The sequence below is a fragment of the Melozone crissalis genome, unplaced genomic scaffold (assembly GCF_028551555.1).
Source record: "Melozone crissalis strain CALT ecotype California unplaced genomic scaffold, PUWL_Pcris_2 ptg000042l_1, whole genome shotgun sequence".
NCBI classification, from domain to species: Eukaryota; Metazoa; Chordata; class Aves; order Passeriformes; family Passerellidae; genus Melozone; species Melozone crissalis.
In genome coordinates this window covers 11,257,797-11,274,979 of record NW_026535820.1, presented here as the reverse complement: position 1 = coordinate 11,274,979, position 17,183 = coordinate 11,257,797, and the positions used below count along the sequence as shown (strand labels likewise).

General features: G+C 35.4%; 1 protein-coding gene across 2 annotated transcripts in view; it reads left to right on the top strand.

The window, feature by feature from the left end:
• The window catches only part of SNTG1 (syntrophin gamma 1), a 311,971-nt gene that overhangs the window by 215,333 nt on the left and 79,455 nt on the right, over positions 1 to 17,183 (top strand). For both annotated transcript variants that reach the window (XM_054284649.1, XM_054284651.1), the window contains exons 10-11: positions 228 to 358; positions 5,714 to 5,843. In XM_054284649.1, the coding sequence (XP_054140624.1) occupies positions 228 to 358; positions 5,714 to 5,843 (261 nt within the window). The remainder of the gene's footprint in view (positions 1 to 227; positions 359 to 5,713; positions 5,844 to 17,183) is intronic.

Genomic DNA, 17,183 nt, shown 5'->3' with positions numbered 1-17,183 from the left:
TGTAAATGTGTACAGAGCCACAGGAAACTACTGAATTATGGTTGTATTGTGAATAATTTAGAGGTCCTATTCAGAGTCTTTCCAGTGCTCACTAAAACTAATGACAAGTGATTTAGGAAAAAATGGAACACTGCCAAATTAAATATAAGTCTTTTAAGTCTATCTCATTCTTTCCAAGTTCTTACAATGAAGTTCAAAACTGAGAAGAACCTTTTAATGTTTTTCAGGATACGTTATCATGTTCCTCATGGCCAGCATCCCCAGGACTTAGGTGGGAGAAGAGGTGGTGTGATCTTCGATTAATTCCACTTCTTCATTCACGATTTTCCCAGTACCTTCCAGGATCAGATTTGTGCAGGTAAAGAATTTCTGAAGGCTGAAACTTGACTTCTTGGTTGACAGATGCATGCCCTAGGGAGTTGCCTTGTTGGAGAAATTGTGTTATTAGTTCCATGGCAGCTGACAGATATATGAAATATAGGAGCTTTCATAAAGGTCTTTCTACGTCCACCTTGGCTCATGTTCTCCTCTGATATCAACTGGGACCTGGTATCATGGGGAGGAGATGATGGGTGATCTGATCTTTCTGCTTACATCTAGTGCTCAGCACCTTTTGCAGTTTGAGGTGAAACATACATCATCATATTTAATAGCTGCTAATGCTCCTGTCCTCAAAAGCTTCTTTCTAAGTGGCTTGATTTTATGTCTTTGATTTTTGCAATGTGATTATATTTTTAAAATTTATTTCCTTCTGTTTGTGTTAAATACATAATCTGATACCTACATTGGGTGAAATAATCTTGTTTGACAGCAGCAAGGGCTGACTGCCCCATGAGGAACAAACCAAGAGAGAGGGTGGCAGTGAGGCTGGACAAGGCATTGTCGATGCAGAAAATGATCCTACCCCACTGCTCCCCATGGAGGAACAGAGAAGGCTTAGGGACAGTCTTTAGAGAAGTCCATCATGGTCAGGTGGGGCTCAGGAAGTCAGCCTGAAGGTCCAGTTCAGTGGGATGCATGTCCAGGCACAGGAGTAGCTGCAAACATACTCAGGTGAGGACCATGAGCAAGAGCCTGAGCTGATAAGCATCTCCCAGTTTTTGTACTTCTGTGCTTTATGTTTATGGCTACAGTACAGAGTTGAGGGTTTTTTTTGTTCTTTTTCCCTATAGCTAAGGTTATTTTTTCCCATATTTTACTTTGCATGTGTTAACATTTAATTTCACTGCAAACTTGTCACAATCACTGGGATAGCTTTCCAAAGCTCATAGTCAGGTTTAACTTTATTGCGTCATTGCGATGGGTTGATGATGGCTGGATGCCAAGTATCAACCAAGCTTCTCTATCACTCCCTTCCTCAACAGGATGGAGGGAAGGAAAATAAGATTGAAATATTCTGGTGAGTCAAGATAAAGGCAGTTTAATAAAGCAAAAGCCACACATGGAAGAAAAAACCCAAAATATTTGTTCTCTACTTCCCATCAGCAGGTGATGTTCAGTCACTTCCTGGGAAGTAGGGCCTTGGTACATGTAGTAGTTGCTCTTGAGCACAAGTGTCATAACTAATTAATGCCCCTCCTGCCCTTCCTTTCTCCTAGCTTTCATTGCTGAGTGGATGTCATATGGTATAGAGTATCCCTTTGATCAGTTGGGTCAGCTGTCCTGGCTATCTTTTGTTTTGTTTCCCCAGCCTGGTGGTGAAGAGGGAATGTTGGAACAACAGCTCTGATGCTGTGCCAATACTGCTTAGGGGTAGCCAAAACAATGCTGTGCAATCAATATCTTTCTACCTACCTATACAAAGTCCAACACTATGAGAGCTGCTATGGGGAAAATAAAATTCGTTTCAGAAAGATCCAATACAGACCTGAAACTTGACATTGTTTAATTTAATATTATCCTAATAAATCAGAAGAAATTAGGAGTGATGACAAAAAATTCTGTAATGATTACTTCTTGCAAATCAATGAAATAGAAATGAAAATAGCTACAAAGTCCAACAAGGCAAGTATATAAGATCATACTTGTTAAAGGTTTTAAGCATCTAGCTATTGTATGGATTTGTTTATCATCTGTATGTATAAGAATGAAGTTCTCATACTGAAATACTTCTGTGAGCTCTAGTATGTAAAGACATTATCTGTAGGAGAGCTGTGTACAAGTACAGAGCAGGTTACTGCATAATTTCTTCTAATGAACCCCCTAAAACTGTATTTCTGAAACTCCCAGAAGCTGGGGGGAAAAAGGTTTTCTTCAATCTGTTTGGAATTTTTGTGGAGTTAATTTTACTGTTTCTTACTGGTACTCAGTAAACATTTGAAAGTTGCACAAAAGCTGTCCACTGCCTCAGTTGGTTCTTAGGGCTCTTTCTTATACACTGTTTCTTTCAATACACTGCCTAGGTCTGCCAGCCATTTCTCCTATTCACAGAGCTGAAATTAATGCAGGTTAGGCAGTAGCTGTTGTAGATCATTGTGGAGCCAAGGCCAGCCTGCAGCTTTTGACCAGTAATAGCAGGGTCATATTTACTTGGCTGCATGAACCTCGGTCTGTTGAGGAGCAGTGGCTGGCCCAGGGAGGCAAGGTGGAAACCAAAGGCTACAAAGGCTTCTTGGCTGGACTTAACTGGAGCAGGATCAAGTCACCAGAGAGGCAGAAGGTGTTTTACTAAATTCTAACTAAAGCCTTCAGCTCCATATTTAACAATGAAACATAAAGCACCCAAAACCTTAACATAAAATCTGAGATCTATTCTACTGCGTACTTCAGATAAGGTATTGAATTGAATTACTCGCATGGAAAATTAGCGCATAAGCAGCTGTTCATAGAGCTAGGGTTTTAAAATTCAGTCTTCTGCATCAATAAAAACCAAGGTTAAAATTCATATTATAGAACTTGTACATAACAAAGGAAGTGGTTTAGGTAGTAATGATAAACCTGAGATCTGAAATTCAAAAAACAAAGGTATATTAAAATATAAACAAAATACCTGAACTCATAATGAAACCTTGAACAACTGCTCTGAGTCCTTCTATTCTGTCTAATATGAAGAAGTGTCTTAAAAAAAACCCAAAAATGCAGGATGCGTATAAGAGAGGGTTTTTCTTAAAGCATACAACCAACATTTTATGTTACTAGCAAGACAGTTTATATGACCATTTTAAATTACTGTAAACATTTTTAAATGTTGCTCCCTCTCAGAATTTGTTATGAGAGAAAGGGGTAGGTACATTTTAAGAGACTGCCAGAAACATCAACATAAAAGAAAGAATATAAAAAATAATATAAGGAAGCGACATGAAATGAAAGCTAATGTATTACATTTTCCATAGTTACTATTTACAAGGCTGTTTTCAGCATGTAAAACCTAATAACTTTTTATAATTCAGAGTTTGATATGGAAACATATTGTTCTCACAATATTAAACCCTATATTCATGTTCTAGCTTTTCCAGTTGAGTGGTTGAAACACATAAATTCTGGAGCGTATTCATGCGGAGTTCTAGAAGACATTCAGGTTAATCTTGCAAAGCTTAATTATTTCAAATATAGCTTTTGTGTTCCAGAAGGCCTATAACCTGAAACACGTAGTTGAATAAATGTTTATCCATTCTCATTTTTTTTGTGTGAATTATAAAGTGATTATTCTACTATATGTTCCATTTAGTACAAAATATCTATTTAATATATTATGTTTTCAAGTTTGCATGGTATTATGGACTTGGACTGGTAGACTTTTTCAAGAAAATACTGTTACAATAATCTAAGGCTATCTACTGCCAAGACACATTCACAAGTAATTTATTAGGTGGCCATATATCATACTATTGATATTTGAGTAATTTGCTGTTGATACTTGGGTAATAACATTATGGAGAAATGATTTTTTACTTGCACAGATGAAATTCCTAGGAACAGTAGGAACAATCTGATGCCCCAAATGCTCTATATTCGTTGTGTTTATAGTCCAAGGGAAATATGTGCATGAGGATTGAATCTGGAACATATTGAGCTTTTTGTAATTGTGTTAATATTATTCATTAATAGATATTTTAGATCCCTGCTTTGATTTATGATGTGCTGTGTAGAAACAAGGCAAGTCCTGAAACTAGTGTTATTTTTCTTTAAAGACATCATCAACAATTTTGAGCCCATGCTATGGTCCTCATGTAAGGATTTAGAAATTTATTCTGGAAAAATTTGTTATTTCTATTTATAGCCATCTAAAATAAAGGATAGATTAAATAAATGCTAGCAACACTACCTGAAGATTCTTTAAATAAATCATCTTCAAAACTTTACTAGAATTACTGTGAAAATGAGTCCCTGAAAGAAGTCTGTCTTGGTTGGTATTTTTGTGAATTTAAAGAAAAATCACTACACCTTGGAAAGACAACTAAACTTCTGGATTTAAATAAACCAAAGAACCCTGAAACACCATGGTAATATAAGCCTCATTATCCTGCAAAAGCTGGTTCTCATGCTCGAAGACTCAAAGCAAAGGCATAGTTCTAGTTCATTTCTATTGCTTCTCTTGAGTGAAGAAACAGTCTGTTCTCAACATGGATGGAGTGAAAAGAGATATTAGCCTTACATTGTATACAACTAGAATAAAATTTTAAGAGTTAAAAGATCCCAAACAAGCAGCTTTTCAAAACTGCTATCTGTCTTCAGATGCCAGAAGCTGTCATTAGTGACACTCAGTTTTACCCTGGAGATAACAGGCACTTTGCTTGAGCCTTTCTCAAAGAATCGGAATGATGTACTTAATCTTAACTATGAATTGATCATTAACAGTTGAGCTTGTAGCAGAATGTCAGCAGTGGAACTTGGTATTCTCTGTATGTTCTGTAATCTCCTCCTCTGGGATATGGATTTTTATTGATGTTTTTTGGTTTTGAATGCAGAAACCTGCGAGCCTTACAAGAGCTTTTAGCAAATAAAGCAATCTACTGAAGAAATTAGATCTGTTACTGCTTTAGCATCTGAAAATTTTTCTCTTGTTCTATAATTGCTCAGTGTCTGGAAGTGGAAAATCAGTATATAATGCATGATGGATTTTGGTATATGTGCCCAGATTGGTGCTGGGGGTAGAAGCAGAGGTAGGAGTGTATTTTGGTAATGATCCTATATTCAGAAATGCAATTGGAAAAATCATTAATGCTACTTGATCAATTTTGACTTCTTCAAGTTTTCAATCAGTAGTTTAGAAGAGAAACAAAATTCTATAAGCTTGAGCACCCAACAAGGGCCCTCCAGACAGTAATCCAAATGTGTTTAGACACTATATTATAAAAATAAAACAAAGGTATTGAGAAAAAGATACTGGTAATCACTGAATTTCGTAAATTATTGCCCATGGTTTCTAATGCACTTTCCTTCTCTGTAGCCTGCTGTATTAAGTCTGAGATAAGCATCAGCTCTATCATTTGTTCATCTTCTGAGGTTGCACAGCCTGCTGGTCAAGATGCTGTGGAGCTGGTCTAAGGAATTTTTTTTGTAGCTTTATGGAAGCTTTATGTTTTCTGAGTTGACCTTTAGCATGATTGTTTTAATACGTATTTATAAAACAGGAAAACCAGCATTTTGTCGGTGTTCACTGGCTGACCTTCATTGTAGTTGAAAGAAAAGCATTTTTACAAGTATTGTTAAGATGATATGCTAGAAAAGATAAAATTTTATTCTGACCTGATCTGTTATGATATGTCTGTAGGCAAAATGCGTTCCAAGTAATTGCTGTGGATGGGGTTTGCAGTGGAATAATTCAGTGTCTCTCTGCTGAAGACTGTATTGACTGGCTACAAGCAATAGCAAGTAACATTTCCAACCTCACAAAGCACAATGTAAGTATGGATCCAAGTAAGCCAGAAGGTTTCCCAATCATATTTGATTATAACTGTCATAAAAGCCTAGTGGGTTTACATACAGAATTATCTGCATATAAACAATGCTTGAGGCTGTCTGAGAGAAGTCAACTCAAGTTTGTTGTCAAATCAGACTCTGTGAGAAACCATTGAATAGGAAAATATTCTTCCCTGCAGTCATATAATTCACTTTGTCGCTATCAGAGTTATTCGCTTCGTAGCAATACCAATTAGGATTAGAAGCAAAGACCAGAAGCACAGGGGGAGGCCAGGTGTGATGCAGGAACACATATAAAATACAAAAATTCTGTGCTTTCTTCATAGTGCATCTCTTCAGAAACTGGTATAACCAAATCTGAATTAGATTTTAGGTCTGTCTAGGTATCGTTTATCACAATGGGAAAGGCCAGGTGCTTCTGTGGTGTAGATACAGATACTCGTTATCAGCAATGATTAAATGCATTTATGCTTCATGCACTGCACTCTTACCATCTGAGCTTGTGGCATAGATACCACTATTGTTGGAGCAGGAATAAATGTTATGTAAATATTTTTTCAAATACTAAGTTCAATTGAGAGGTCTTCTGGACCTGACTGGGATGCATTTACATTTAAAAATGAGCATGTAGTTCTCCCTGTATAGGTACCTGTATGATACCTTCTGTGGTTTTCCTAAAACATTGAGAACACACGGGGAACTCCATTATTTTGAATTGAGTTATAACAAGGAAGCCCTTGAGGATTTAATTTATATTTCCTTAAATCTGCTTTAGCTTCCCATATCTGTCTCTGAATTTGCTTTTATTTCAAATTTAGGGAACACATTGAAGGAATCTGTATTTTTTTGAGATTTATAATCAAGATGCAAAACTGTGTTCCATCTGGCAGCAATATGTAAAAGTCATTGTATTATAAAAACATGACAGACATGAATTCATCTGCCATCTGCAAGCTTCCATGCAGTACCAGCGAACTTTATGGCTATTTATTCATACTTAAAATGCTGTTGCTATGTAGAACCTTTCTTGTCTCACTAGGCACCCTGACAATTGAGGCTTCTGGGTTTTTTTTCTCTTACCATCTTTACTTCAGTTTACTAATGGTTCTTGCTACTTAAATCTGTGGATTTATTTGCTTGTAACAGTAGGCAGAGACACCTAAATTTTACAGGTGTTTTGAAACACCTCAGCTCTGATGAGACTATAATTATGGTTACTTAGCATAACTTGAATTTTGGCAATGCAATGGTATTACATGATTTTTTTTCTGACAACAGTTCATAATTCTACAGTGGTTTCCATAAAATACAGAAAGAAATTAGCTAATTTTTTATAAGAGGTGAATAGCCTAAATTACACAGCAGCTGTTATGCCAGTCTTTGTATTTACTTTATCCCAAAGACATCCTGTAAAGTAACCATGAGAGTTAGGGCTTATGATAATTATCCATGGGTCTATTTTTAGAATTGTCCTATTTGTTCATAGCTCTTACAAATTTATGGAAAACAATGACACTCTCCTTCCTGTAATATACTTTCCTTTTAAATTGTCAGTTGCCAGAAAGAATTAGTTGTTTGACAGCATAAGTGATAAGTGAATATAAGAAACCTTAGGAACACAGAGAGGGAAAAAACCCAAACTGTTACAGAGAAAAATGATTAGATGTGATTAGAGGTCCCTGTATTTTTTTTCTTTACAAGATGGTTATTGACATGCACATACTGTTGATGTTAGCATTTTTCCTATCTGAGAGAGGCATTTATTCACAGTCGTTCTCCCTTACTGTGTCATCCAGAGCCAAAGAAACAGAGCTAAGGATTTTTTCTAATTCTTTGGATAAATTGACCAATTTTTAGTTTCAATTAACTATCATTTCATTCCTATCTAGAGGTTACAGAAAATAATTTGTTTCATTAAAATACCATGCAGCTTGCAGAAATATTTACTTACATGATGTTTCTCATATCTATCTACCTTTTGAAAAAAAAAAGGAAATAGAATTAGAAAAAAGGACTCTAACAGCTAGATTGTCAATGAAAGCACTTCTTTTTCCCTTGTATCAAATCTGGGCTCTGTAGATTTTGGTGGGATTTCTCTTGCGTAACTTTAGATGTCTTAAGGCAGAAAAACCAGAGTGAATCTTATTATTTACTCTTGATGTCCATTTTATAATGAAATCAATTCCTTCAGGACATGTCTGTCTTTCCTTTGACTGGTAAAGGACCCTAGGGTGGTGAGTTCATACTTGATGCTTAAGGAGATAGATACATATCCTGATAACCTGTCATTTATTTCTTTGGGGGGCCAAAGCGAATTTCTCTGAATAAATCTCCCAAAGACATGCCTGGATATTTTTGACCAAAAAAAAAAAAAAAAAGTGTTATATTAGTCTGAGTCAGAAAATCTGAATTATTTTACTTTTTCCACACGCAAACTATCTGAAAGAAATTAACTGATGGTTCAAACCCCAAAAATGTGAATAACAAGTCCTATGTTGCCACATGTATCTAATAGTTGTGATTATGGGTCCCTAGCTCCAAAATACCTTGTTGAACCTATAATCAATTCATTGTTTCTAAGGATTTTTTCAAAACCCTCTTCTCTCATGATCCAGCATGTCCATATCAGACACAAACATGACGTGACTGAATTGCAGGATCAGCAGTATAGCCAGTATCTACCAAAGCCATAGCAGAAATGCAGAAGTAGAAGCTAATACAAAATGCCTTGACATGACTACCATTTTTAAAAGACAATGTTGCTAACTGAATGGAGTCTGAAAGATGATGTCTGCAAGCAAACAATTTTTCCTGTATTGGTTATATTACTAATCATTGTACTATACAAGGTAGAACTCATATTATTATGCAAAAAGTTAAAATTTTAATGCAGAGATGTAGAAATTATATTCTGACTATTAAGAACAGATTTTATAAAATCCATGTGCTGACTGATGTAGTTGACTTTATTTCAGATTATCTTTAACAGACAATCCTCAGGTATGCACTCTTTTTCTTCATCTTCAGGAGGTTAGCACAAGTGTCCTCTAGTGTTTTATGGATGCTCAGAGTGATACTGGTAGTTTTAATTTCGTTTGGTCCCAAGAACCTCATATTTCATGTAAGGTGAAATACATTAAATTTGCACAATATGAATGGGGTTGTATACTGGCATGCAACCAAAATGCATACTACATAAATGCACTGTTGGAAGTGACTTAATATCACACTGTAATTGATGAATCTATAAGGATCATTCATTTCTGAAGACGGATTCCTCTCCAACTTTAGTCACTTGAATTGCACCTGTGGTAAAAATTTGCCAGCTTTATCAGTACCCTCAAAAACCAGAAGGGTTATATTAAACCCGAACTTTTCGTCTAAGCAATCCTGATACTGAAGTTAATGTGCTGAAATCTGAATATGCTAAATTGAACCTGGGCTTGGGAACTCTAATTTGTCTATGAACTGATGAGGTTCTACAGCTTTTTCTTGCCAATTTAGATGGCTGGCAAAAGCCATTTAAAAAGGGAACAAACTGCTGCTTCTTTTCTTGCTAATGGTCCAAGTAGGAATTTTCAATTCAGTTGTTCAATTCAGCTATGAACTATTTGCCTTTCCATGAACTTTTAAATTGTATTAAGGTAGGTGGTAATTGATACTGATTTCTAGTCCTTTACATCTCTTTTATTACAGAATTTTAGGATGACAGTATCCAATCGGTCATATACCTTTTAAAGAAATTAAGCTCTGGAAGAGTCTAGGAAAACAATCCAAAACCATGTGCTCTTAAAGAACCACCAGTTGCCAATACATCCCTAATTCATGTGCTGCAATTGTCAGGAAATTTAAAGGCAAATTTTTTAATGGTTTTAGCACAGTGGAATTCAGACATTTTGGATCTTTTTAACAGAAGAATAATAAAAAAAGTACATTTGAGTTAGCAACTTCTGTGATATAGCTTTATAGAGTTTTTTGAGATTTATCTTCACAACTCAGTATTTGTCACTTGCCTGTTGCTTTCTCTGTGGCAGATTTTTCTATAGTGAGGGCAATCATATTTCTTTTCCCTTTCCTCTTCCATAATATCTTTGAAAAACTCTGCAACAGTTACACGTTTATGCTTTTTACCTTGGAGCTAGCACTTGACAGCAAAGGAACAACATGAACTTCATCAGACAGGAATGACAGGATAAAGTTTCTAAGCAAGAAGTGGCAAAAAATTTTAAGCTTGTCTTGAGAATATCCACAAGATCTCACAAGATTTACTTCACAGTGACTTCACTTTATCCCATTATGTTGCATTTTTCTGGGTAAAATAACGCATTTGTGAAATTAATGAGGCACACATAGTTGATGGTAGAAGCCCAGCAATAGCATGAAAGCTAGCATGAAGAGGTCTACAAACTGGGTATTGGCCCAATGGGTGTGCTTTTCAGAACCTAAACCTTTGTTCTGAAGAGGTTTGGTTTGCTTTGTTTTGGTATGCTTAGAAAGTAGTGCCTAGTGAAAGAAATTGCTGCTAAGGAAAAAAAAAAATTATTTCACTTCCACTAGAAAAAAGAAAATGATAATACCTTATCTTTACAATGCTGAAGTTTGGGTACAGGGATTATTTAAGTCACAAGGTAGAAGAGGAGACAAAGAGTGAAAAAAAAAGGAAAGAACGGATTAGACTAAAACAATCTGTTCCACTTGTAGGAAGAATAGAAGGTCACAGGACTATATTCAGTGTAAGCAAATTATTGAAATAAATTAGTAGAACATGTTTCTTTTTTTCTGATGGATGCTACCACCAGTAAGGACATACTGTAGAATGTTATATTAAATTAATAAATAAATATCCCTCATGTGAAGTAAACAGATTTAATATTTTAGTTTTTCAGTTACAATACAATGGCAAGCCAATCAGAAAGCTCCAATTTTACTAATTTTTGAGTTTTCAGGAATTATATGCTCTTAAATGTCCTATGATCTTTGGATTACAATAACATTTATCTCTTTTTGGTTGCTCAGCTATGCATGTTTCAAGCAAATCCAAAAATAGCAGCATTAGTATCAAACATCTTATGCTATAATCTGAGTAGTGCAAAAATCAAATACTCAGTAATTTAGAAGTTGAAAGCATTATAAAATGAAGGCCAAAACAAGAGAGAATTATAGGAAGTCTATAAAGTATTACTAGCAGAATATTTTTACATACATGATTCACATTTCCCATGACACAAATACTCAGATAAATTGGACATTAGCTAGTAAATATACATTCAACACTTTTTAAAGCAGTATTAGCCATTCAGGTGGTCACAGTGTTCTGACACTTTGAGTTTTGCTCTCCATTCCATTCTCAACCTTGTAAAGGGAAGATTACGAAGATAATAATTTCAGTACTGATATTAAGGTCTTGGCAAATTTAAAAACCAGATCTTGATACACTTGCAGCATACTGCTGCCATCTTTCTCCATCTGTGATTCCCTTAAGTCACGTAGATCTACATGAATAACTGTAGTCAGTGAAGCATCAGGATTACATAACATAAATCACTCCGAATTTTCCTCACTTTTTTAAAATGTAGGCTGTTATCAGGTGCACAATTAAAATCACATTTGTCTCTATGTCACTTTTATCAAGTGTTACATATGGCCCTGTCTGATATTTACTTATGTTTTTGACAATTTGAGGTTTGCCTTATTTTACAAACTATTTATTTGTACCTTGTTTAAAGAATTGTAGATAATTTTAGACTCTCTTAAATGTACAGATTTAGCTGCAAAGAAATTTAAGTCTTGCCAAACTGTACTGCTGTTTCCCAGTATTTCATCTGCATTTCTATAATATAATTGAGTCTAAATGACAATGAGACAAATAGAAAAACAGAGCAAGAAAAGAGTATTTGTTTGAGAAATATTTCTTCAAGAATATTTATTCCAGAATTATCTGGGAAATTTGTAACAAGAAACTTCTGTCTTCATAGTTGGAATATTTGTTATGACACATTCTGATTATGGTGACAGCATTCATCATAAAGACATGAAATCTTGCAGTATTGCTTTGGAATATACAGCGTAGACTTCAAGTACTCATGATAGATTTTCAAAGTAAATTAAATTTTCTTTCTGTACTTCTCAAAAATATTACATCTATTCATGTTATTTTTAATAGTATATTTTTTGTTTTACTGTATACAAGGGCACAACTTCTGCAGTAGTCTTTAATGTCTGATTAAAATATCCACATCTCTATTTTTATTGTATAGAACTCTAATATACAATTTAGGAGAAGCAATGCCCCTGGAGAAAATAAAATCAAGAGGCGTTCCTTTTAAATTTATCAGTTTAATGTAAATCTTAAAAAAAATAGCAACATTCTTGCAGAGAGAATATTTTTGGAGTTTTATATATGATTCTCTCACTCAGTAAAGAATCCCTGCACTTTGATTCATCCACTTTCGTATGGAGTCAAATTAAATTTTAGCCTTGTGCTAGTATTTAAATTAAAGCAAAACAATATTCAATATATTCTTTATTTTCTGCAGGTTTGTATGAAGCTCTGAGACTCTCTTTCCTCATTCTATTATTATTGACGGCTTAAGTTAACACATTATAATAAAAACTGTGATCTGTTTGATCAGATCAAAACAAGACACTTTGAAGGAATGTCACACTTGCTCTCAACATTCCACCCTTGTGAAAGGTAACAGGAAGCCTGTCATTTAGGGGAAAAAACCTAAAACCAAGCAACACCTCTTGATTGGTTTTAAGTGACAAAAAATGATGACAAGAATAAAGAAAATAGGACTCCAACTGGGAATAAGGGTAAGCCATTTGGGGGTTTGCAGAGAGGTAACACATGGAAGAAGAAAGGACTCATTATAAGTTGCCCTTTCATGCCAAAATGCCAAGCTGCCCTTTCAGTAGCAGCTGGAGACTTAGAGCTACTGTAACCTAGTTTTTGTTGTGCAGAAAAATGTTCAATATTCCACTGTTGGTTTATTTTCAGTGAGAATGTGTTAAAAGTGCAGTTGAATCACAAACTGCAGTTGATAAAATAGCAACTGGGAAATGGGAGGCTAGGCAATAATGACCTTTCTTTTTGTATTGCTTCTTTCTGCTATCTTAACAAACCTACAACAAACAAAAATATAATTATTCATATTTAAGGCACTATTATCTTGTTTTGACCTCCATTTCCTCTTACTCACTTTTAAAATATATTTTTAAAGGTGGCTACATCAGAAGCTTTGCCTTTCTTTCACAACCAGAGAACTAAAAGATAAAAAGAATGAAAAGAAATTTAAATGCACTCAAAAAGATATAAAACACCTCCGGGTACACGTTATTAGTAGCCTAATGTGTTGAAAGCACTTTCTCCATTTGTTTGTCTTACTTCATAAAGTGCCATAAAGAGCAAGTGCATTCAAGTAGTGCACACTTATATTTGCCTGTGGAACAGAATGGAGTCAGAGGAACAGGCAGAGGTGTGGGTTAGAAGGGAGGGATTCCAGCCATTCCAGGACAGGTTTAAGAGGTTAGAGCAAATAAACACAGAGAGGCAAAGGCAAAACAACAAATGATCACTAAGCTGCAGAGGAAATGAGCCCCAAATTGCCATTGGACTTGCCATTTCTCTGCTAACAGAAGGTATTCTGAAACTCTGTGACAAGTTCTTTATCTCCTAAAAATACCTGGGGTAGTTAAGTGACAATACCTGTGGGGGAAGTCTGAAATATCTGAAGTTATAGCTGTGTTGATCACCTATGTGGGCACCAACATGATTGCAAGGTTCTGTTGCTTCTTCTCACCAGTTTGTTTATTTCAGAGAATGAGGTAATTACATCCAAAACTTGTTTCAGGCTGTCATTGAGGTCATGAAGTCAGGCTTGAAAAACTGAGAATTAAGCACCTTGTTTCATTCTCATTTCCCAGTGCATGGTACTCTCTGACTTACTGCAGTGAAAAACTGTTAATTTCCTTTGAGAATTAGTAACTTTTTGAACATTTCATAATGAGTGTATGAAGGTTTCTGCTTTTCTCCTTTTTTTCTAATTGTTTACAAATTTTTTGACAATTTTGCCGTCTATGTAAAGGCATTTGCCTAATGATATCAATCAGGAACTCTAGTACAGTGAATCAAAGGAAATTTTTCTTTACTGCATTTATGAAATCACTTGATACAGGTTTTGCCTATAAAAATTGTATGAAACAACTTTTTGTTGCTCTATCTCTTTCTGAAGTAAAGCCTGCAATCCTTTGCTATATGAAATAATGTCTCAGAAGCTATTAATCACACATATTTGACAGGTATTAAAATAGATATACATTTTTATATTTGACGCATGTAATCATGTAATTCTTATTCCCAAACTTTGCCTTTTTTATGAGCCAATTACCAGTTATGTTTGGGTAGTTTGTCAAGAGAGCACTTTATGTGCTAAAGAGTACGTAACAGGATCCTAAATTCTACTTTTATATGAGACCTCCTGTGATAGGAAAGACAGTCACTAATTTTTAGACACAGAGAATGAAGAAATCATAAAATACTGCTGGAAAGGAGGCAACCAGGCAGTTAAAGAATGCCTGTCCATCTCACCTGTGACTACTTAATAATTCAGTTCATAAAATACAACATAAAATGCAACTGGGGGATAATTTGATTTGTGTTAATACTTACACTTATAGCTGTATTAGCAGAAAGGTGATGTAAGGTCAATGCAGATACACAATTCAGCTTATACACATGAAAATTGCCTGATAATTCCAATTGATAATTACATGATAATTCCAATTGTATTCATAAGGCTACTTCTTAAAAGTCAGTAGGAAAACCTTATTTATATTTCTTATTACTAATAGATATTCTTCTTCTTTTCCAGTGTAATGCATTGAAATCACACGAACAGTAAAAAGGGTCCTTTTAGCCCTTTGTTCCCATTATACACTGACCATTCAAATAATAGATCACATTTTGCAGAGGTAGATTTAAAGATGTACACAAATCTATGTAGATGTGATATATTTGCATGTCTCATTAGTTTCCTGCTTGTACAGATGACAGATCTTGCTAAAAAACCAAAGCAAAACAGTATCTGTTCAAATTCCAAAAGTGTTTATTAGTCTGTTGGTGAAGAAACAACACGAGTTTATGGTTGTTTACTCCAGGGAAAAATCTGTTACCTGCCTAGCAGAAAATATTGTTTTCACTGTATTTATTTCCTAAAGCAATTTTGTAAAGTAATAAAAAGGATGAAAAACTTCCTGTGGTGTGTCAACATGCTGGCGCTTCTCACATAATTCAGTCGATTTAACATTGTTAAAGGAGCTTCAGCAGTTCTTCTTCTCTGGTATCTGTTTGCCAAGGAACTAGACTTCTCTTTTTATAACTATTTTCTACTTTAGCTGAATTAAGTAATGTGACAGAAATGGTAGCTGTTTGTCCCTAAAAAGCAAGATCCTCTCTACCCAATCTCCCAATATAATAAAGGAATAGTAAAAATGTCTTTAAGAGTTGAAGGAGTAAACTCATCCTCTTAACAGAGGCAGTTACTTCTATCCCATTAACTATATAAAGACTGCAGATATCTCCAGAGGGTAATTCCATCTCCTTGAATTAAATACTTACCTATCCCACATCTAACAGGAAATGGCAAGAGGGTACTTTAGCATAATAGCCTACAGGTTGGTAGAGTCACCCTGACATGAGAGACAGGAGCTCTCTGTGCTACTCAGCCTGCAGCCTGATGCCATCTGCCTCACTGCTGGCCAAAAGATCTCCGGGGACAGCACAGGGCTGAGGCTGTGCTTCTCCTTCCAGAGGCTCTTCTCTGTGCTGTCCATAGAGCCACACATAAAAATCTTGCCAATACTGTTGGCAGGGGGCTCATCCATACTGTCTGGTGCGATTAATCCAGCAGGAATATTGCTTAAGTGAAGCAGATGAATGCTTATCTCCTGCAGCCTAAGAACTGTAGCTCCATATCCTGGGTGGCTACTCTGGTATTACCTACCATGACCAAATAGGATGCTTTACTCCCTATAATACGGAGTAGATTTTATTTTTGCAGATTTTTAACCCAACTTAGTTTTCTGATTTTATGAACAGTGCAGTCCCATGAACAGTTGTTTTAGCACAACTAAAAGGCCGGGTACATAGCACGGATACACAGGCAGGATGAGAAAAGTCCACATACATTTCTGCAGACAAGCCTTCCATGGAAGAGAAAGATCAGCAAAAATAGGCTGATGTAGATGTCTTTAACTTAGCAGCTGGGGATTTTCTGTATTTGTGAATGTTGTACTCAGATAAGCCTTCTTTACCCCTTTCCCTCCTTCTGTAGTCGTTTGCAATTCCCTGAAGTTCTAAAAACTAATGAGAATGTCTCTCAGGTTTTGAGAAGAAATTAAAATCCATGCTTCTTGAGATTCTCTCATCTCATAGGAAGTGTTCCACACCATTTTGGAGCATTTAGACTACTTAACTTGTGGCATAATTTATGTGAAAAAAACAGCTTCGGGGAAGTCGGCTTGATGGAAAATGTTTTGGTCTGCATGAGCAATGGACTCATTCATTGCTGAAAATAAAGGGTGTAAATAAAGCTGTTTGTTGCTTTTCTTTTCCTCTTTGCATTCCTATTTATTGTGGCTGCTGTTTTCCCTTCCCAGGTACAGATGTACCTGGGGAAAATTATAGCTTTTTTATAGCATTATTATTGCATAGGGAAGAAGTTTTACTGGGTGATTCTAAATATATATTTGTTTAATATTTCTTCACTCAAATACCAGACTACAGCAGCTGTGTAGCTGTAGAAGAACTCCTAGTGTCCATTGCTCTGCTTTGCTATTTTGTTCAGAAAGGAAAAAATATTTCTCTTCTAATATATGCATTATGAAAAAGATAAACTGAAGGTTCCCATTCATAGAGGAGGAGGGAGGTAATCAAAACATTGTGCAAGCAAAATGATTGAATAACCTAAACTCTCTCTAGAAAGAAAAAAAAGGAACATAAAAATTAATCCTCAAAACCTTTAGTAAGGTGCATTTTATGGGTAAATGTCCACAGAATTGTGACTATCATTTTAATGAGGACCATTCGCAAAGAAATGTTCTGGCAAAGAGACAAAAAGACCTGACATTCAGATACCTGTTCTACTGTTTCAGATCCCATTTCTTGTATTAATGTTATTAATGACTTCCATGAAGTGCTCTGAGGTGTTGAAATGAGTTTTCTTGAGATGCTCCAGATATCTGCAAAGAAGGTCATGAAGTTTTTTATTACAAGAGGAGTCATGGAAATGCAACTGCAAATGTGAAACAAATCAAATGTG